This window comes from Ips typographus, linkage group LG3 (genome assembly GCF_016097725.1).
Source record: "Ips typographus isolate SLU linkage group LG3, UJ_Ityp_2.0, whole genome shotgun sequence".
NCBI classification, from domain to species: Eukaryota; Metazoa; Arthropoda; class Insecta; order Coleoptera; family Curculionidae; genus Ips; species Ips typographus.
The window spans coordinates 1,224,705-1,247,273 of record NC_138424.1 but is presented as its reverse complement, the minus strand read 5'-3'; the positions used below and the strand labels follow the sequence as shown (position 1 = coordinate 1,247,273).

The window sequence follows — 22,569 nt, the reverse complement described above, 5'->3', positions numbered from 1 at the left end:
GGAAAATAACGGTCAAACTTGTCATGCATTCTAATAAGATAATTTAAGGCATCTAAAATGATTGGCACTCGTTGCTTTAACCCTAAATTACTCCCTTATTTGATAAGTTACGTCAAAATGTCATAGAAAACAAAAGATTGAGCAGATTTCAAGCTTTCTAAAAATATCCCTACATGAGTTGATTGATAACACCGTTTGGCCGCTAGAGGGCGTCAAATTTCCTTTACCATAATATCTGATATTATATTGTAAATATTTTTTAGTCAGATTTCATGTATCTCTTAATCCGGCCGAGTTCCTGGCAAAGAAATGGTTAAAATGTTAAATTTTAGGTCTAACTCTGTTAGTTTTTTAGATATCGAAAAACCGACTGCCCCAACGTCTTTTCCGGGAAATTTTAACATAAAATGACACCGAGACGTCAACTGTAACTTGACAAATAAAAAAGTTGTATTTTTTGACGGTTCCAGGCCGCCATTTTGAATTTTCTGTCAAAATATTGACTTGCACCTCATTCTGAAGGAAATTTCACGTAGTTTCAGGAAATGAGAGACAAAATGGCGTTCTAGACTCCATTTTGAATTTCCTGTCAAAATATTGACTTGCACCTGATTGTAAAGGAAATTTCACGTAGTTTCAAGAATTGACAATCAAAATGGCGTCGCAGGCCGCTATTTTGAATTTTCTGTCAAAATATGCACTTGCACATCATTTTAAAGAAAATTTCACGTAGTTTCAAGAAATGACAGACAAAATGGCGTAGCAGGCCGCCATTTTGAATTTTCTGTCAAAATATTGACTTGCACCTCATTTTAAAGGAAATTTCACGTAGTTTCAAGAAATGACAGACAAAATGGCATTCCAGGCAGCCATTTTGAATTTAAGATTAATTTAATTAAGAATTGAACAATTAAGCAATCCTTTACTGTTTACCGTCTTTGGGCACAAACTACCCACTGTGATGAGAACCAAATGGCAATTGATATAACACAGTGTATACAATAACTAACGTAAATCAAGTTTTTGGCTTAATTTCACACGTAAACTTGTGTAAAATCTGAGTGCAACACAATGGCCCCTTTATGCTCCAGGTCTATTTAAAGACAAGGAAATCGAGCTGATATTTTGAATTGAGCAATTATCCACACACATCTGCCAAGTAAAATATTTATATGCAAAGCCCACTTTGCCAGCCTTTACGTCTTCATTACATTTGCTCGACAGGACTTTGACCCACCAATTCGTCCTGATTCTGATGATGGTCAATGTGGCAGAAACAAAGAAAAATTGTCTGGCCAAAAAGTAAAAGCGAAATTTATTCAGTCGACCAATCTTGTTGTTTTCTGTTACTTGCACATAACTGTCTGGTCTATATTACACATACACACGTATGTGCATGTGCTTTACTTGTTCGTAGTAATCTCGTAAACGCTTCTAATTTTAGTTTCGTGTTTACAGGTTGTTCGCACTGAAATAGATTGGGAGCCGTTATTTTTAAAACTTTTGAACAAATGTGGTGTTATTGACCAGATACTAACTATTTTTGTTGCGTACATTTGCTACCGCACTACAAAACAATGTATAAAAGTATAAATACACTTGTAAAAATTGCCGGGCAAATATACAAATGAATAAATCATAAATAATGGTATAAGGGTAATTTATGAACAAAAAACAGGTATAAATAGACCCGTATAGTGAAGAAATATCATTTTATAATAGACGTTTAGACAGGTGCAAAAACAATTCAAAGCGAGACTGTATACACTATTTTCTAGAAATTCAGTTTATAAACGTGCGAATTTTTATGTGGAAATCGACGTCGTTGCCGCTAATTGACATGAAACACGTATTTTTATTGTTTCGGATTGGTCAATGTTTAAAATGGCTACAAATTGTTAACATCAGACGATCAAAACCAGATTGTTTTATTGCATAAAGGAATATTTTTGGAATTAGTCATATTTTATTATAACAGCTAAATACGTGGTAAGTGTCTAATATTGCAGTTAATGGCATATTTTTCGTAATAATAATCTGGAAATGCGTGAATTTCACTATTACAAAACACTAGGATAACGTTTTTACGGTGCTGCAGGCGCCATCTAACGCCAAAATGTAATCTCTAGCGGAATGACGGCACGCAGTCTGTTTTACCCACTTCGATATTGCAGTACCAGTGTAGGCGACGTTGTCAAATCAGAACTTTATTTTTATCATGACTTTAAGTCAAATTCGACAAATCAATATGTTTAGATTAACAAATAAGCTAATTGTTAAAATCCGACCCTACCAAAGCTTTTACCAGTATAAACGCGAGTAATTAACGTGTAAATTACAAGTTACAACAAGCCACAACTCCATCCAATCATGACAGTTCAAGAATATGTGAGGCAACCGGCATCGTCGCCTAGATTTACAAAACAATGACAAGTTGTGCACTTATTTAATTTAATTCTAATGTCTATTAAGTCATACCACAACAGTTTGAGTGGCTTTTTCCAAATTGTGTCGTGTTCCCAATCGAATTGTTGATCAAAATAGTTTTTAAAATCCTGTTTCAAATTGGCCCCGCTCTTTTGACAGACATCAGCCGATTGACGGACGGTATTGACAGCCGACCTGCGGAGCCAGGAGCAGTAAAGAAAAAAATGGCGTTCGTATCGATCAAAATTCCTGCTGCCCGTAAGAAAAGTTAAATAAATACGCTTATAATGCCTAAGGTAGTGACTAGAAATAAACGGAAATCGTTACGTTGCGCGTCTAGCACCGTGTCGTACAATAGGGCGGCGCCCTAAACGTCCGCCGATATCGGTCCGTAGCCAGTCCTGCGACCTCCAAGCAAGTAGCCCTTTTTTGTCCGTTTTGCATGCAGTTTTGCTTTCCCTTCGGGGCCCTAAACCACTTTGCACCATGCGAATCTACGGTACGGGCCTGCGGCCTCGCTTAAAACCCTCCGAGTAAAGTTATATACCTGTCTGTGACACTTTACGTAAATCTAAATTTAAACGGGATTTATTTTTGGCCCGAATTATCGTACAAACAGGACCCCGAATTAACCTTAATCTCATCATCAGGTTTGCTCCATAACAATTATCCAATTTTTTTTTTTCATTTTATTGTTCTTGGCACCCCAGTGCGCCAGTCTTACTTCCTATTCTAGTTTTTTTTTATTAAGGGGACCCAAAAGCTGTGCGGAAGCCCAGGGCACGCGACAGCGTACCCGCTTATGGATCCAGAAGGTATTTATACATTTTGGGGATGGTTTTTTTTAGTTGGGTGGTTTAATTCCCAGAAAAAATCAATATAGTCCGGGCGTAACAAACAGTGGGAGGACGTAACGGGCGCGGTTGCCAAACCTACAAGTTGTCCCCTTAAGGCCTTGCTTTACATTATTTTTTAGCTTTTTGTTCTTAAGCTTTAGCACTTTGATCATAAACTATTGTAAGCTTGCTATATGGTTGGTAAAACTAAAAAGGAAATATTCAGTAATAAACTACTACATCACAGTGGAATGTTACTAATTAGTTTATGAGAGGTAGTATGTAATTTGCTTGCATGCTGTATTATTAATTAAAATAGGAGATAATTGGTACCTGCAGAGAAATGGCACACTAGTAAATAGATCTAGTAAAAGTTCAGATTGGAACACATTTACAATAGTTCTGTGATTTAAACTTAGAATATCTTATTGATTTGACAGTCTAATTGCTTTTACCCTAACTTCAAAGCTTCTTAGTTCAACATTAACAACAAACTCAATCCAATAACTGTGATATTAAAAATTTGAGACATGTTCTTTCTTGATCTGTTTTGCACATTTTTGACAACATACCCTAACCTACTTAAAATTAGTTGAATAGTTCTGCTGGTACCCAGATGTCTGATAGTCCTTATCTATATTTGCATGATGTCATTGATAATACCTGCTAGCATTTCAAATTGGCAGCAAATACAAAAGAGGCGAGACTTTTATAGTTGCCAAAGCAAGTCTAGACATCTGTCTGGGTCTGATATAACCAATAGCTTCTGTAGAAAACAAATTGTACCAAAAGTGGATTCTTGACAATTTTCAGAAGGTAAACAATATATAAGTTCATTGTTTTTAGCATTCTAATCTAGAATGTCACTCGGCAACGTCGCCCTTATATTCTAGATCTATTTGGGGCGCAATCGTCGGCGTCGATCAGCTGGACGGCGCGACGCCGTCTGATTTTTAGGCAAACCAAAACACACACACACACACACGCACGCAATAATTTCAGTGGAAAGTGTTTCGATCGCCTAGAATATTACAATGAAAGGGTCTAGGAAAATCCGATCGATCTCAACTGGTTTTTTCTTTACAGGCCCAAGAACCTGAGCTTGGAAAATCACTTGGACTCGACCGATCAGAACAACAATATCACCATGACTTCGGAGGATTTACTGCAGCCCGGACACGTCGTCAAAGAGAGATGGAAGGTATGAATGACTTTAGAAAAGGGTGAAAGTATTTCAATCGCCTTCAGGGTGTAGTTTGGGGGGTTTTTTGTTCCTGGCTAGTTGGAAAATTTATGACCCCATTAATGTTTCTAACCAGGATGGATACCGAAATGCTAGAGAGTCATTAAAGTGTCAAGGTTGAAATACACAAAGTGTCCTAAAAATGTGGAAAAAACTGCTATTTTCTTTACTACTTAACTAACACCTTAAATTTATAAAATAACAACTTATTATACATTAAATTATAATTTACATTTTTAGGTGGTGAAAAAAATTGGTGGTGGCGGTTTTGGTGAAATTTACGAAGGTCAGGACCTGCTCACCAAAGAGCAGGTGGCCCTAAAAGTGGAGAGCGCCAGACAACCAAAACAAGTACTCAAAATGGAGGTGGCTGTGTTGAAAAAGTTGCAGGGCAAAGAACACATTTGCAGGTAAGATTTGATTTATCGGGTGAAGGACAATAATCAAAAGTGAATCGGTTGTACCAAATCGGTTTTGCTAAATTTAGATTCTTCCGATCGTGGTTGGACAGTTTTAATGGCTGTTTGGCGTGCATTCAATCTGAAACGGGGATGATTTTCGATTAATGTGCTTTTATTCCCTTGACTACTTATTAAAAGTTTTCTGCCTTTTATTGTAGATTTATTGGCTGTGGTAGAAACGACCGATTCAACTACGTAGTGATGCAGCTGCAGGGTCGTAATTTGGCAGAGTTGAGACGGGCGCAGCCCCGAGCCGCTTTTAGCTTGTCGACTACGCTTAGATTGGGCGTGCAAATACTCAGAGCCATCGAAAGTATACATTCTGTGGGATTTTTGCACCGTGATATTAAGCCCGTTAGTAGAATCTACTCCAGTCACTAAAATGCTGGAGTTTTCTAACTATTTTCGTTGTTCTAGAGCAATTTTTCAATGGGTAGACTGCCATATAACTGTAGGAAAGTATACATGTTAGATTTTGGACTGGCCCGTCAATACACAACCGCTACGGGTGAGGTTAGGGCACCGAGAGCGGCGGCTGGTTTCCGCGGTACTGTCCGTTATGCCAGCATTAATGCACATAAAAACAGAGGTATTCCAGTCTTTGCACGCATAATCAAATTAAAGTTTTAAATTGTGAAATTTGCAGAAATGGGTCGACATGACGACTTGTGGTCCTTGTTTTATATGCTAGTCGAATTTGTCAATGGCCAGTTGCCATGGCGTAAAGTAAAAGACAAAGAACAGGTCGGTCTGATGAAAGAAAAGTACGATCATCGATTGTTGCTGAAGCACCTTCCTTCCGATCTCAAACAATTTTTAGATCACATCCAAAGTTTAGAATACGCTGACAAGCCTGATTACGCTGTAAGTAGCTTTTCAGATTACTTAAAGAAATATTTACTAACTTTGTATTTGGTCAGATGTTGACTTCATTGTTTGAACGGTGCATGAAACGTCGTGGAGTTAAAGAATCCGATCCGTTCGACTGGGAGAAACCAACCGGGGATTCCCAAACTATTAGTCAAGTATCACAAGCGCAACCTCCCACCACTGCCCCAACCACATTACCGAGACAAACCACCAAATTACTCACCACCACTGATAATAACCAAGAAAATATTGAGCCCACAGATAATAAAGAGGTAATATAATGTTAAAGTGTACAACATAGTGACAAAGTTAAAATGTGCTACTTACTCAGGTACAAGTTGATATCAGAAGAAGAATTGAGGCTGAAAATACTGCTCCCTTGGTTACGGATACTCAAACCAATTTGGGTCGACCCGCGGTCGATAAAAACTGCAACGCAACCGCTGTTGATCAAACTGGTGAGCATTTTTTTTTAGATCAATTTCTTGAGTTGATGATAAAGACGTTGCAGCACGTAAAACTAGAAGAGCTACCTCGCACCTGGACCAGCCACCCACCGATCGCTTGGACAACGAGGCAGCCGTGGCATCGGCCAAATCGTCATCGGACGCCCCACGTCCTGCTCCACTGCGCAAAAGTCAATCCGGTGCCGCCACATTGGGTAGACTACGCGTGGTTACACCTCCACAAGCCCAGGGCGGTAGCTTGGGTGAGTCGCCAGCCACTCCCGAACAAGAACGTCCCAGACGAAGACAACCTAGTGCGGCTAGGAGTTCGAGAGGTGCGCGCGATCAGAGCGTGACTCAGTTCGCCGTTATGGACGATGAAAACGTCAGTCAACAGGTTGGTTGCTTTTGACTTAGAAGTGTCAAAGAAAGGATAGTAACGTGGGTGGTTTACTGCAGGTTACAAGAGGCGGAGCCTTGACGTTAGCCAGCCAATGGAAGTCTCAGTTCGATGACAGTGAAGAAACTACGGATAATGAGTGGAAACCGGAGTCGCCCGAACATTATAGAGGTGGAGCTTCCCATGCAGGATCCACCCACCAAAGTCTAATGCCTTTTTCTGTCAATGATGCACTGGGAAACGCACAAACTCCAAAGGTCAGTAGTTTACTTCCTTCTAAAGCTGTCTAACGTAACTAACTTAATGAATCTTTTTGACGTTTTTTAGACACAAGCTGGCTTAAGCAAAATAAGCGAGGATTCCAAAGCTATCAACCGCAAATACGTCAATATTGCTGGTATTGAAGATTACCCAGAACTAGTCGGTAAGTCGATACAGAATTTCTGCAATTTGTTGCAACAAAAATTTCAAAAAATATAGAGATAATAATAATGAAAATGTCTAAGCGGTAGTGGAATCTTTTTTAATTATTAAAAGGTCTGTTTTTCTAAAATTCATTATTGACATAAGACTATGTGGGCGATATTTAAAAGTTTTGATGCTGCTATAATTATTTTTATTCCACTGATTAAATAACTCGTCATTTTATTCTTGTCAGTGAGGTCCTAACCAAAAACTTAAAACTTAATTTGATTATTTATAATGACCTTTCTAATCTAAGATGGTTTTACTGTGTGACGCATTTCTTATTTTTTTAATCATCGGTTATCAGAACCTAAAAAACGCGTCAAGGTGCGACGTACGCTCAAACCGAAAGAAAACAACTCCGGACTGAACTCCATCTACGAGAGCAAAAGCGAACGAGTGTTTTTTAGGGCTTTTCTAAACCCGTTTAGCTGTCGTAGTTATAAAACGACAACGGTAGCGTCATCGATTGCCGATATACTAACCGACATGTCAGATCCGGATAGTTGTCCTTTGGACTAAAGAAATTACAGGGTTAGTTCAGTTAGTATGATAATTTTGAGTCGTCCTGTATTGCTAAAACTAAAACGAGTTCGTGTTGTGATAGTCCGTTATTTCGACCGTCAATTGTTTCGTCTTGTGTCATTTTTAATCTGCACTTTAGTTTGTGAAAATGTCAACAACATTATTTTCTTACCTGGCAACATTGTATCCAACTTTTGAAAACAGTTATAATACTTTGTTAATGTTAAGTTACGCGTTTTTTTCTTAACAAAGTGTTCGTATTGTTACGTGCTTTTTTGTATAATTTCTTCAACGATTTACCTCAATTGCGATATTCAAGGATTCGTGGTGCCCAAGTCCTGCCAACAGCAAGAAAAAGCGCACCAGAAGGCGATGAAACTGCGACACAGACTGGCTCAAACTTGATATGTTCTTCATCATAGTATAACATTAGTTTAAGTTGAATATTGGCCTTTGTAAGGTTGTCTTTTTGCATGATTTTTTTAGTGTATATTGTTAAGTATTATTTATTTGGTTAAGTATTTATTTGTATCTGTTGTATTTAATATACGTGGTCAAGTTGGTTTGGTTGTTTTATTCCTTTACTTTATTAATTTAACTGTTAAACTCAATATTGGTTTACCAAGTGTTTCTGTAGTAATAAACGGTCTGTTGTGAGTGAAAATATTGTGTAAGACATAAGCAACATCGCAAAACATCTACTATAAGAATTTTTGGACATTTGGAAACTGTAAGAATCAAGTCAGGCTACGTCATACTTTGAATGGCCTTGACTTTCGACCCGAATTGACCTTGACCTAATTAAATTTCTAAGTACTCCCGGCGTTTATGCTGATTATAAATAACCGTCGTTGAATGATTGCCAATTCGGACTTATTATTAGGGTTTATGGTTGTCTTTATCCCAAGAGTAAATATGGTGTTTTTGTATATCAAAACGAGGTTGCTAACGGTTGCTGTGTGTTAAGCAAACCGGAATTAACCATCGAGGTAGAACAGCTTTGTGGTTGAGGTCTGATGATACATCAAGAGTCGAAATCTTTTAACTGTTTCTAGTTTTTTTTTTTGAATTTCAGTTAAACGTGCAGTTCGATTCGCATCAAGGTTTGGCCAGTTGTTGGCGATTTTTCACACTCCCCCATTGTTTTCACATTATAGCGAGATGTAACGGGTACCATTTTTTTTTATTTGTTTTCGTTTACGTCACGGCAAATAAATTATGTCGATTAAAATAGTCTACGCTCTCTTTCTCCCTGCCAGTTAGGTGGGATTTTGCAGTTTGTTCCGCGATCTCAGCTTTCCTTTCTATGGTTTTCGATAAATCGGCTCAGATTGCTTGCGATTAGTGATCACAGTTAGTGTTCTATCTTCAGTCAAGTTTAGTGAAAACGATATTTTTCAACCATTGGGAGACTAAAGTTCATAAGTGTAAAATACAGTTTTTAGGTAAAAACATATTGTTCATAAATGTTGACGTGGCAATTTAGCAATAATAAACTTTTCCTGAATAAGATTGAAGTTATGTGGTTTGAAGACAGTATTGAATATTATCATCTAACGTTTTTTTGCCAGATGGACTTATATACAGGGTAATTCAAATTCGACCCTCACCATTGGGATCTCGGAAACTATAAGAGATACGAGAAAGTTTAAATTGTGGCAAAGTTGCGCAATGTAAAGATCAACCAAATGCAGTTTTAAAAATTTCCATTTTCCGAGTACTTCCGAAGATATCCGAAAAAAACTGAAAATTTGATTTTTTGTTTTTATTTATTTCTAATCTTATTTAAAGAGATATTCCAAAACTAAAAGCACCTTTTCATTGCCACTTTTTCTCAGCTATTCGATGATGGATTCAAATTTGCCACACGACGTTTCGTTTTTTGGCAGCCATCATCAACTTTCTTTTTTCTTATGGGCGCCATATTGGATTTTTAGCCCACCAAATAGTACGTTTTATTCTGATTTTAGTGATGTATAATAATTTATGATTTGCTTCATAAATAACAAAATAATTCAATAAAAACTATTTTTACTTTAGTTATTGGCTTTGAGTTAATAAAGTTTTATAAAATGTCATTATTTGACAGTACTTGTCAAACACGATAATTCGGACGATCATTAGAGCTTTTAGAGATTTTACCTTAGTTAGCTTTGTTAATAAGACGTTTTATGAAGATTACTTGGTAGTACTTGTCACACGCAATTGGCCTGAACATACTTAGTCACAAAGGTGTACACGTGACTTGACTTAAACCGGTTTATTCACTTGCTGTATAAATAACTATTAAATCACTCTGAATGACATTCGCCTATTTACAGATGTAAACAAACAAACATCAATGTTACATCTACGGGGCGCGGTGCAAATTTAATAGACCTGTAATTTTAGTTGTTTTTTTTAATATAAAAAGTCGAAATTTAATAAAATACTGTATAAGACACGTGACTTAAACCGGTTTATTCACTCGAATAAATATGAATGAATAAAAAATGGTTTGTCACTTACTGTATAAATAACTATAAACTTGCACTTAACATTATACAAAATTGAAATTTGGCGAAAAATGAAGTTCTTAAAATGATGATCTTTCTCTTGGAAACATAAATAAGCCTTTTAAGTTAGAGATAATGCTAACAAATCTCTTTTTTGATTAACCTAAATAGTTCAGCAATGCTTGTATAATAATAACATTTTCTGCGGGGGTTTCTTTTCTAGATACATTTTTAACTATGATTGACGCTCTAATGATCATCCGAATTATCGTGTTTGACAAGTACTGTCAAATAATGACATTTTTTAAAACGGCCCATTAACTCAAAGCCAATAACTAAAGTAAAAATAGTTTTTATTGAATTATTTTGTTATTTATGAAGCAAATCATAAGTTATTATACATCACTAAAATCAGAATAAAACGTACTATTTGGTGGGCTAAAAATCCAATATGGCGCCCATAAGAAAAAAGAAAGTTGATGATGACTGACAGAAAACGAAACGTCGTGTGGCAAATTTGTATCCATCATCGAATAGCTAGGAAAAAGTGGCAATGAAAAGATGCTTTTAGTTTTGGGATATCTCTTCAAATAAGGTTAGAAATAAATAAAAACAAAAAATGAATTATCTTCGGAAGTACTCGGAAAATCAAAAATTTTAAAACAGCATTTGGTTGAGCTTTAAATTGCGTAACTTTGCCCCAATTTAAACTTTCTCGTATCTCTTATGGTTTCTGAGATCCCAATGGTGAGGGTCGAATTTGAATTACCCTGTAGATATTAATAGTTTTACATTTTATCTTTGTCATGCACTAATTTTGATTTTTTTGTTTGCATGTTTCCAGGTGCTTTGCCTCGAGCTTGGTCGTGCCCTGCTCTTGGTCCGCAAGTGCGTAGAAGCTTAAAACCTCCCCTCCTTCAGCAAGCTGCCTTTGACGATCTAGTGTTCAGAGTGGACGTGATGCGTAACGTAGCCTCCAAACACCAAATGCTGCAAAACGAAACAGCTGACAATTTGAAAAGCGCCAAAGCTGCAAACGTTGACAAACCCTGGACCAGTTTACCCGCTTTAGAACTGGTGGAAAAGCAGAATTTCCGAGACGAGGAAAACGGAGACGAAGGATTACAGGAAGTGGCTGGTAAACTGGAAATTCGCGTTGTACCCAAACCAATCACGGACGCTGTAACAACCGCAACGACCTATCAAGGGACGGCAAATTCCCCGTTGACCAATATCCGGCCTCAATCTCTGCCTCCGATCACCACCAAAATTCTAAACGGCCAGAGTGACAAGCCGGTAGAGCGAAAACCAGTGGAACGAACTAAAAGCATTCTGAAGCAAGGTAGCAAAGAGGGCAATAGCGGTGCGGCGGAAATTGGCAGTCCTCGTAAGGAGGTGGTCATATTTGCTGATGGTCTGGTGGAGAAGAAAGAAAAAGACAAAGTTAGTTCATGTGGTTTGCTTTGAAAGTATGATGAAAGATGGGTTTTTAGGCGTGTCAGTCACCCAGGGCTAGGTTGAGGTCTCCCTCGCCGGTGGCCAATCGGGCAGATGTTGCTGTGGGCAGGAGAGAGAACGAGACAGAGCGAGAGATTCAGTGCGATGTCTCTAACGCCCCATCGGCGTTCAATTTGACTGAAACATTAGGGTAAGTTGTGCAGTGTTTCTCACTTGCAGGTTTAAATACCTTAGATTTCAGTAAGAACATCCCATCCAGTGGCACAACTGATAAGCAGACTGGCACTGACACAAAAAAAGAAAGTGAGAGCAGTAGCACGGAAACGGACAACAATAAAGACCAGATGCTACTCAGAAGGAAATCCAACTTGAATTTCGAGCCGATCGAAGCGTTAATGCGCAGTCAGTCACTGAAATCCGTCCCAACAAGCAGACCATTGTCCGCACTACTAAATAATCGCGATTCGCGGTCGGAGAGCAGTTCAGCGGCGTCCCCGCCCAATAAAACCGTACCGGTAAGTTGTTGCGCAGCATGAAATCAAGAAAGGTACCAATTGTGTCTGGGACAGGACGTTGCTAAAGAGCCGGAACGGGAAGAGGGTGAACGACGCCGATTGGTTGACAGAGATAAAACGGGGCGGAGACCCCGTGAAGAGGGCGTGATTAGGTGTTCGCCGGGCGTGGACCTGAGCACCAACCCCAATGTGACTTACGTGACTGCTTCAAGCATTCCAGAATTAAGGTACCGCGTAGCTTCTTATACCTACCGACAAAGATTAATTTTGCGCTCAAAAACACATTAAGCTTCGTCGGTAGTTTTTTTCAGTTTGTTTTTTTTTTTTGGTACTTTGATCAGTGCCAGTGGTGTTGTTTGTGTACAACTTTGTGACTTCATTTTTCAGAGGGAAGTGACTATCTTCTCTCCGTTGGTTTGTGGAACGTCAAATAATAACCGAGTTAGTATGCGTGCTTAATAATACTATGTTTAGATGTGCTAATGTGTCTTTTAACGCCCTTTTTAACTTTGTCTACGCTGCCTCTAGCTCTAACCGGCTTGTTGGTTTATTTCATTCAGTATAACACACTTTAAATGGTTATTTCTTTAGTTTTTGTACGACCACCTGCTCTCTTTCTGAGCATAACGTTCTCTACATGTGCTAGAACCCAGGTTTACAGGAACGGATTCTAAAACATTGTAGGAATGTAACTCTGTGTAAACTGTTTGTTACATCAAACGGGACAGTGAATTTTTTTTTTAAAGCCAGTGTGTGAACAACTTTGACTTTTAAGTTAAAAGTGAGCTAAAAATTCTCTGTGCTGATCGACGTGATGAGCAGTTTAGGTGACTTTTATTTTTTTTTTTTAACTATTACTCATACTGGCGACAAATATCATAATGGAGAGGATTGCTTGGGAAGTTGTAACGGAGAGGAATCACTGATTTTACTGAGATTTACCCCATCAAGATTCCATTTTTCTAATACGATTCATTAAAAACCGACTTTCTGATTTTCTTGCAGAGAGAAACGTTCCATCGCCAACGGCCTCAGTCCGGGCATGGAGGAACAGTCTGAATACTTTGACGCTACCGAAAATCCCATCCTAAAAGACAAACGTCACGAGCTGGACGACGAGGACAGTGGCGTCGATAATGCCAGTCAGATTCTTCGTGAATCTTCGGTAAAGTTCTTTGTGTGATTTTAATTAGCATTTTCAATGATCTAGTCTGAAAGTTATCGGTAAAAACGACGATGCTGTGTTGCCACAACTAAACTTGTTATAGTAGGTACTTAGTAGAGAAATTTAGTCAAAAAAATAGCTTATATATCTTTAACTGTGTCAATCATCAGTAAAGTCGTTTCTTTGGGCTCCTTGGGCAGGTATTAAAATTCGTCATTTAACCGCTATATCTGGCAACAGTGCAGCACAAGAATAAAATTTGTCTCTTTAACCGTAACAATCTGTATAGACTAGTCCGGCGATGGAGGGCGGGCGCATTTCAAAGATTCCAGTGTCGGTGACGGGCGGTCAACGTTTGGCTAAGTGCATGTCCTGGTCTGGTGACCTGACACCAGGATTGCGCCGGCGCAGACAGGGCGAAAAATACGTCACCGATCCTAGCCAATTGAAATTGCGCTTCAAAAGGCATTCGACCAGTACCGGTAAGTGCATGTTTTTTGTTGAATTTAAGAGAAAAGATTAAAAAAATGGAGAAAACAAGCTGACGTTCTTACTGCCTCAATAATTTACTATTAAGCTATCATTTGCTCAACAAAGTCCCACACATTTTTAGGCTTTATCCCTTTCCAATTTTCCAACCTTGACCTGATCCCAAAGATCCGTTCCACCATATTCTGGATCTGTTCCTACTTCAGGTAGGATGATCAGTTTTTTCCAGAATCAGGCTTAAAACCAGTATTTTCTTGCAGGTCTAAGGGCAAGAGGGATTTCTAATTGTTTGATCGATGCGCCCGAAAGCAGCCCCGAGTCGTCTGAGGGGCCGCCGCCCCCGCCTCCCGGTGGCGAGCCTCCTTCGGAATCGCAGGTCAGGTGCAGGCGATTCCGGCCGGTGACGTAGTAGGCGCCCCCATTTGGACCTCAATAACGTTAAGTTTCAGTTCAGTTTTCTTTTTTTGATCATTTCCGAATATAGTTTATTCTAGTCCAGATTTTTAGACACTCGTTAGCGCCCGGACTATTATTCGACTTTAAAGTGATTTATTCTAGTGATCTCAAGGTTACGTTAACCTTGACTTATATAATACACATTCACTGTGTTGATTTGCGTTTATGTAACTTTCGAATTTTTGCCTCAAATCGATTTGAAAAAATCTCGTCAAATCAAAAAAATACTCGGTAAAATTGAAAGTTACATACAAACAGCCATAATAATTTTTTTCTAGGAATAGATCTTGATATAGAACGTTTACATTGTAGGGTGTATACTCGGCTTTGTTGTTTTTTTTTTTACACTGGTGAGTACGTTTACGCGGGAATTGTTGTGGTTTTCTCTTTATAGGCAGCGGGTGTTTTACTTAAAAGGGAAAAGTTTTGTTGAAAAAAAATTTTACAAAAATTTTCTTCCAAGTGTTACTGATAAAAAGAAAGACTTGGCAAACATGTATACATTTTTTATATTGTTCTTTTTTCACTCGTTTTATTTACCATTACCACATTACCAAAATCTTTTTAGTTAAACAAACCGATTTAAGTGAAACACCCTCTAACATCTCAGAAGTGCTGGTTACTTTTGCAGGCAACTTTTGACAAAGCAGCGTTGCCAGGTAGTTTTCAAGAAAATTTTAAGTAAGTACTTATCGAGCCGTTAACGTAGCACTAGCACGTCAGTTAGTACATTCGATTTTTAAAATTAAATGCAACGTTGTAGTATTTGTGACTTGTAAACTTACTAAAAAGTGGAGCAACGTTGCCAAGTCAAAAAATACGTAAGCCATTTTGGATGCTTAGAAGCCATTGGCTTCGATTTGTGTAATAATAGTAATCCTTGTTGGCTTTGGTGATATTTTTTTTGGAATTGTTGTGATTTTCTCGATGTCGTGACTGTTTTCGATGGACGTTTGGCAACATCCCCGTACTATTTAGAGTGAGATGAGCGGCTACATCGAATATTGTCAACTCGTTTTTGGTCCTTATAAAATTGTGTGCAATGTTGCCAAATGTCAAGCGCGAGTGGTTGAGGGTGTGTTTTTTTGAGGACGTATTTATTAATGATGATGAAATGTTTCTAGTCGATATAAATGACAAGTATTTTTTTAAAAAAAGTACTTGATTATCTAGTCAGTAACTCTGATACGAGAGGCGATAGAAGGTTAAATAATTTAATGATATTATATAAATAATATAAATAAATAATGATTATTTATTAAACGAAAATGCTCTTGTAAAAAGTAAAACGCTTATAAAGAAAAGCCTGAGGAGGAAGCGGCTTGGCTTTGTCGTCTGTGCAATGTGGAATCTCCCAAAGTTACTACACGAATACAATTGTCTCGATATTAGAAAAAAAAAATAAAGAAGAAGATGAAGAAAATCTAGACTGCTAAGGTTGTTTTTGTTTTTCACTGTACCATACTTGTTTTTGTTTTGTTCTAGCGCTGTATTTTTTGAATTATTATAGTTAATGAAAATAAAGGTGGAAAATCAAATAAACATGTTTTATTCTCATCTCGTTCTGGTTCAAATAACGTTGTTTCATAATAACTTTTGTTATTTCCGGAAATTACGACGGGTTTATCAATTTTTAAATAAGCCCGACACGCTACAAGTGAATGTCTAGCGTAATTATTTTATGTTGTCGATTTTATTTTCGCAAATTGGGATTTTTTGAGACGTAGATTGCAATTGAGTAAATATTCAATGATCTGAATTATTAAGTTATCTTTTTTTAAAAAAAAATATTCACTTGAAAAGTATTCTAAAATGAGGTAATTAGGACAAACGATATCAGGTGATATGGCAGTTAAATCAAGTAGTTTTTTTTAGCCTGTCTATAGAAACATACAGGGTGGACAATGATGAAAAGTATGCAAGATGAAGACGTTCTTTTCCAGCAAGTAAAATTGAAGATTATTAACATTCTGACTGAATCTAATAACTAATTCAGGACAACAATAGAAAGCTGATGTCAAGGATGGCTAAACAACTAGTTTGATAATTAACATTCTTAGCTCCAAGAAAAATATTTTTGTTTTGATCTATAATTTCTTTCGAAAATGTTTTGGGGTACAAAGATCAAGTTATGGGAAAAGGTTCAGAGATAAAAGTAGCCAACGTCCAGTTACGTCCGCTGGTAGAAACTGGTATTCCCAACACAGTGGGTTTGTATCAACTGAAATTAAGCCAAACCCAGTGGTGGGGCTGAACTTCTTCCAGCCAACCTACCACAAAATGCGAAAATTTGGTCCACTGTTTTGTCTTGCACATGGTATTCTATCTGATCGTCAGTGACATGACCATTGCGGTGAATGGTAGCAGACTCGGTTTTAAAACGTTATCTTGACTTTTGTTTATTGTGGGTTTTGGGTAAACGTATGACTGTACTAAAACGCGGCGCACTTTCAGTTCATTTGCAGTCATCAAGCTGGAAGGTTGGAAGCTATTTTAGTATTTTCGGCACTCGTAACATAAAGTTATATTTAGTTGACTCAATCTGGGGGATATTTACCCGTAAACATTGTACCAGCGTCATGTCAAGCATGGGAAACAAAAAGGTAGGTCGGAATTCATTTTTAGCATTACATTCCATTCGGTTGGTTCGATATTTGGGGCGGCTGCGTCACATTATCGATTCTGGAATAGTGTGGATTACGAGCCTTCCATGTAAAATGATAAGAAATTGGTTTTGAATGAGGAGAATTTGCGCTTTCACATTGTCCAACCTGTTATCTTCTAATTTTTGTCATCAGGTGCATGGGGACACGTTGGAGATGAGGGAGATGGCGGCCCGGATCTGTAGGGACTATCTCAACGGACCTTGGAAGAAAGTCACAACGCAGGATATAGGATTCAAACACATCAGGTCAGTAGGTTACTTTTTCTCTTTAAAAAATACATTTTCAAATTCATTGGAGAAACATATTTACGACTATTAAAATGTAAATTGATTCAAAGTGTGTTAACATGTTAATCAAGTACCACCAGTTATACGGTGTGGTAAATCCAAAACCGACCATAGGAAAACCGTGTAACTGACAGAGAAACGTAGATAATTGCATGCATGGGACAAAGACAGAAAACGAAAAAAATACCAAGTAGGCCATATTTTCACAGGTATTGGATTTTGGCAACAGCGTACTGAAAATATGGTCTACTTGGTATTTTTTTTCGTTTTCTGTCTTTGTCCCACGCATGCAATTATCTACGTTTCTCTATCAGTTACACGGTTTTCCTATGGTCGGTTTTGGATTTACCACACCTGTATGTTTTAGAAGCATCTATAGTAAACTCTAGAATTGTTTCCCATATTATTGCAGTCAACAATCTACATTTTTCGTAATTGGACTAATTTTAGTAATTATTAGTACATTAATCATTTCGATAATTATGACAATGACAGCACTTCTCTGTCATTTCTACAAGATGAAGATCTGACCATATTAAGTAAATCTGGAAACTGAACAGAAAATCAATCTAAGTTTATTAAAAAGTGGTTTTTCCCTCTCTAGTTAGAGTATTTTTTCCTATTTAAACATGTATAATTGCGCGCCGATATTGTTGTTTGTTTGCAGTAATTATTCATAAGGCAAAATTCTAAGAACGTAAAATTGCAAATAACCAACCTGTTTCGTAGTCTTATTAACATAATTATTTTATGGCCAGGAATGACATCAAAATAACCAAGTTGTTACGTTATTTTATTATTTAAATGCCGCATGCGGAAAATATCTTTTGAATCCTAGAAATTGTGGCTGATAAAGTTAATTATCCTTTGTGTGTTATTATTGAAGCCTCGACACAAACCTTGGTACAAATAAACAATGGGTCATGCAATAAAACTTTACTTTTTATAGTCAACTGGTATTGTAAGTTATAACGATACTGTTATCTGGAATGTCAAAAGTCAACGTTAATGACTCGAATGTAAATAATCATTACAATGTTGCTTTTTATACAGTGGCGGCTTATCTAATCATCTGTACCACGTTTCGTTGCCCAACCATCTGCAGGACTACGACAATGACAACAATGAGGAACCCAGGGACGTACTGATGAGGATTTACGGTCAAACTCACGGAGAGAGGGCGCTCGAGGCTGTGATCACTGAAAGTGTGATATTCACTTTGTTGAGTGAACGCAGTAAGTTTGGTAACTTTGGCAATTCAGCTTTTTCAAACACAACTTTTTTTGGTAAGATTTGGGTCCAAAACTGCACGGAATATTCCCTGGAGGTCGTTTGGAACAGTACATTAACGCCCGGCCGCTGCTAACCTCCGAATTGGCCGATGAACGACTGTCAGTGCAAATTGCGCAAAAAATGGCCATCCTTCACTCTATGGAGGTAAGTTGAGTAGGGCTCTTCTTTGCCCCTAGCTAGCTGGTCTGTTTCAGATTGTCACCCTTAAAATGTTCCAAACAGGATTTTTACAAACTTGACGGAATCATTTAGGTAACGTTCAAACCGGTTAACAAGTTATCATTGAAAAATCAGCACAAAAGTCGCAATTATTCGAAATTTTTCAGGTACCGTTACATAAAGAACCTACGTGGTTGTGGGAAACCATTGAACGATGGCTGAAAACCTGTGACACCAAACTGTCCAAGGAGAATGTTCCGGATTTTATTAGGGAATTTTTAAAGGGAGTGGATTTGAGGGCAGAGTCCAAATGGTTAAAAGAACGGTAAGTCTGTCCGCGTTTGCTTCCAAAACTCAACCAAACCAATTCCAGGATAGAGCAGGAAGACTGTCCTGTGGTGTTCTGTCACAATGACATGCAAGAGGGTAATATTCTGATGAGTTTAGATCAGGACAAGGAGAACAACTCGAAAAGTTCGGAACTCATCATAATTGGTATGATTCTGTGCTTGTTTTTGGGTTTAGTTGCTGTAATTGTGTTTTAGATTTCGAATATTGCTCCTACAACTACAGAAGCTTTGATATAGCCAATCACTTCATTGAATGGGTCTACAATTACAGTGAGAGCAACTATCCTTATTATAAGGAAAATCTGTCTAGTTATCCTAGTGAAAAACAACGACTTCTGTTCATAAGGTTAGTATGAGGTTATATTTTTTTTATGTTACTTTTCATTTTTTGGTTTTAGGTCTTATTTAAGCGCATTAGGATCCCGAGAATCACCTAAAAAAATCTTAAAGGAGGTGGAGGTGTTCACCATGGCAACGAACTTTTTCTGGTCGTTATGGTCGTTTATTAACGCAGACACTTCGGAAATTCCTTTCGGTTATTGGGTTGGTATTATGTTTCCTTTTTTTTCTATATTAACCCTCTCACATGTGAGCAGGTTTTATTAAATGAAATCCTACAGGAATACGGACGATCCAGGCTGACGAACTACCTAAAACAAAAAGAAAGACTGTCGCCGTCCAAACGAAAAATGGACTGCTTATCGACCGACTGACCCTGCAAAAAATCCCTTTAAGGGCAAACGGACGTGTTGCTCCCTTATCATCGGTTCGCCTGCCCCGCTCTGGATATCAACCGACAGTTAGGAAAACATACAAAAACGGAAAGAAAGTTATCTGTTTTAGATCTAAATCGTTTAAACTTATATAAAAAAAACATAAATAGGCGATTAAGGGTTGGAATAACTCAGACATCACAATTTTTTGATATCTAAAATATCGTTTCCCAATTATTATTATAAGAAGCTTGGTAAGCGGAAGTTTCGGATAATAAGCGAAAGTGTCTTAAGGCTACAGTCCTCGTAATATGATAAGAAACGCATTTTTAACAATCCTGTAAATACAATATAAATGTTCTAAGTATTTTAAGTGTTGTGATGTACTGGAGTATATTATTAAAATATGCTAAATTGTAAGTGATTTTTATTATCCAGATATAGTCTACACCATTTCCAAATAAAGTTCAGAAAAGGTCAAGCGTAATTCAGAAAACATCAGAACATTTTAAAGGCAATTCCATAAAATACATTATCTGTGGATAAAATTACCAAAGACACTTTAATAAATTAATATACTTTATAATTCAATGAATGTTATGAAAAAAGTAACACAATTTAGGTTAAAAATTACACTGAATTTCACTTGAGTAAACTTTCTGTATTACAATTGACAATTTCTGAATTACAGTTGGAAATGGTGTAGATTTTTAATAATTTTAAGTAGAAAAATTTTAGTTAACTGCTTTGAGACCTTTCCAGACCACTAAACTAATTATTGTGTTCTAAAATAATGTAATTTTGTACTTTTGCTAAAAATACAGTCATTATAAGTGAAAGGTTAGCCATCAGTTTCATAAACACTTCTTAATTAACTCCCCGACGTTAATTAAAGAGTATCGCGACCCGATCCCAATTAAAGTTTGAATGGGACCGGTGAAGTTTTTGTTTTGTTTTAATTGGGACCTTAAAAGTCACCCTGTTTTTTTGTTTTATCACCGTTAAAGGGTAAATTTTAGTTTCTGTTAATGTTTTGGATACGATTTAGATTTACCTTTTTGAAGAATTTTAATGGTATTTAACAGTTTAGTAGAAAGTAGATCAAGTTTGGTTCCCTGAAAACAGGCTGATGGTAACTAAAGAGAACATTAACTTTCGTCGAGTGTACGTGACTGTGGACGATTTTCGGGTCCGGACATTGTCCGTTTCCGGCCAACTTAGAGGTCAGTTAGAGCGGCGAGGGAGTGATTTTGTGTGGGCCTTTTTGTCATTTTGGGCGGTTTTTTTTCTTCGGACGAGATAACGTTTTTAATATTTTATTAACGGTGGGATCCGGAGCCGAGGATGCGACAGGACTAAAAGTGCCACACCGGGAATTAATAACATATTTAAGGGAACGGCTTGAAGGAATAGAAATGGGTCATGTTTATTTGAACGTAATCCTTTTTGGTAGTTTTTTTTGGGTGAAAAAGTTTACCCCCAGATGGCGAAACAAATCAACAACAACAGAACAACAAAACAAAGTTGACTATATTGTCAAAAACCGCCACTTCATTACTCGTTTGGTCGGAGAGTTAGAAAAATATACCCCCTCAGTTTTTAAGTTTCCTTAAAAAATGATAATTTTTTAATTTAAGGTTCCTTGGTATAAATATGCCCTTTGCTGTGCATTGAAACCCTTTCTGAGCAAAAAAAAATTGAAATTTTTACAAAAAATGTTAAAAGTGGTTTTACCTAATTTAAGTCCTTTTGGTATAAATACCATACTTTTTCTGAACTAAAACTTTTTTCAAAATATCAATTTTGAAACAAATATTATTTATAAATTTATCCCTTCTGTCAACACATTCCCGGTATAAAAGTTTAATCTTTCGGTAACGTGACATTTCTACTATATATGTTATAGGGCAATCAAAAGACAATTTCAAGGGCTACAAATTGGTATTTTGAACCACCCTGTAACAGTCAAAATAACAAAGCTATCGGCTGGCACAGTAAAAACTGTCAAAATCAAACAACTCAGTTTTAACAGTAAATAACTTACTTATTTGACGTTTTAAGTAAAAACGCTATACAGGGTGATTAAAAGTGAATTTCAATGGCTACAAATTGGTATATTGAACCACCCTGTAACTATCAAAATAACAGAGTTATGGGCTGTCACAGTAAAAACGATCAAAGTCAAACAACTCGGTTTTAACAGTAAATAACTCACTTATTCGACGTTTTAGGTAAAAACGCTATACAGGGTGATAAAAAGACAATTTCAAGGGCTACAAATTGGTATTTTAAACCACCCTGTAACTGTCAAAATAACAGAGTTATGGGCTGTCACAGTAAAAACGATCAAAATCAAACAACTCGGTTTTAACAGTAAATAACTCACTTATTCGACGTTTTAGGTATAAACGCTATACAGGGTGATCAAAAGACAATTTCAAGGGCTGTAAATGTATATATTGAACCACCCTGTAACTGTCAATATAACAGAGTTATGGGCTGTCACAGTAAAAACGATCAAAATCAAACCACTCAGTTAAAACAGTAAATAACTCAGTTATTCGACGTTTTACGTAAAAACGCTATACAGGGTGGTGAAAAGAGAATGTCAAGGGCTACAAATTGGTATATTGAACAACCCTATAATTGTCAAAATAACCGAGTTATTGACAATACAATGGAGTAGTTTACAGGGTGATTAAATGAATTTTTAACATCTGTGTAACTTGTTTAATTTTCATTTTATAAAAAAAATTCGAAATATGAATCTTGTAGATATTTGCATATACTTTATTCCTAGATAATCCATCAGTATACAGGGTGTCCCAAATTTGAGCAACAAACCAAACT

General features: G+C 37.1%; 2 protein-coding genes and 1 long non-coding RNA gene across 7 annotated transcripts; 2 read left to right on the top strand and 1 right to left on the bottom strand.

Annotated features, from left to right (window-relative positions):
• The first annotated feature begins 2,473 nt into the window (after nucleotides 1–2,473).
• On the top strand, nucleotides 2,474–15,793 carry Asator (tau-tubulin kinase asator). 5 transcript variants are annotated; one of them, XM_081976895.1, is made up of 19 exons: nucleotides 2,474–2,841; nucleotides 3,179–3,242; nucleotides 4,350–4,464; nucleotides 4,747–4,916; nucleotides 5,126–5,321; nucleotides 5,385–5,556; nucleotides 5,614–5,831; nucleotides 5,888–6,109; nucleotides 6,169–6,295; nucleotides 6,340–6,680; nucleotides 6,743–6,940; nucleotides 7,011–7,107; nucleotides 11,013–11,611; nucleotides 11,662–11,816; nucleotides 11,868–12,141; nucleotides 12,196–12,368; nucleotides 13,147–13,306; nucleotides 13,596–13,788; nucleotides 14,056–15,793. In XM_081976895.1, exons 3-19 carry the CDS (start codon nucleotides 4,411–4,413, stop codon nucleotides 14,202–14,204), a joined length of 3,498 nt encoding a protein of 1,165 aa, XP_081833021.1. In that variant the 5' UTR covers nucleotides 2,474–2,841; nucleotides 3,179–3,242; nucleotides 4,350–4,410; the 3' UTR covers nucleotides 14,205–15,793. The 5 variants fall into 5 exon arrangements, with proteins under 5 accessions (XP_081833021.1, XP_081833022.1, XP_081833020.1 ...); XM_081976893.1 differs by lacking the exon at nucleotides 2,474–2,841 and adding an exon at nucleotides 13,920–14,001; XM_081976896.1 differs by lacking the exon at nucleotides 3,179–3,242 and having other exon boundaries at nucleotides 2,474–2,685.
• Nucleotides 15,794–16,584: 791 nt separating this feature from the next.
• LOC145727330 (choline/ethanolamine kinase) lies at nucleotides 16,585–20,139 on the top strand. The gene is made up of 9 exons (XM_081976898.1): nucleotides 16,585–16,854; nucleotides 17,050–17,162; nucleotides 18,258–18,439; nucleotides 18,496–18,641; nucleotides 18,824–18,981; nucleotides 19,030–19,151; nucleotides 19,202–19,352; nucleotides 19,405–19,549; nucleotides 19,627–20,139. Exons 1-9 carry the CDS (start codon nucleotides 16,609–16,611, stop codon nucleotides 19,717–19,719), a joined length of 1,356 nt encoding a protein of 451 aa, XP_081833024.1. The 5' UTR covers nucleotides 16,585–16,608; the 3' UTR covers nucleotides 19,720–20,139.
• LOC145727331 (uncharacterized) lies at nucleotides 17,164–17,814 on the bottom strand. Its single transcript, XR_014177858.1, has 2 exons — nucleotides 17,554–17,814; nucleotides 17,164–17,331 (listed from the first exon to the last, which is right to left on the bottom strand). It is a non-coding gene; the product is annotated as an uncharacterized LOC145727331 (long non-coding RNA).
• Nucleotides 20,140–22,569: the final 2,430 nt, after the last annotated feature.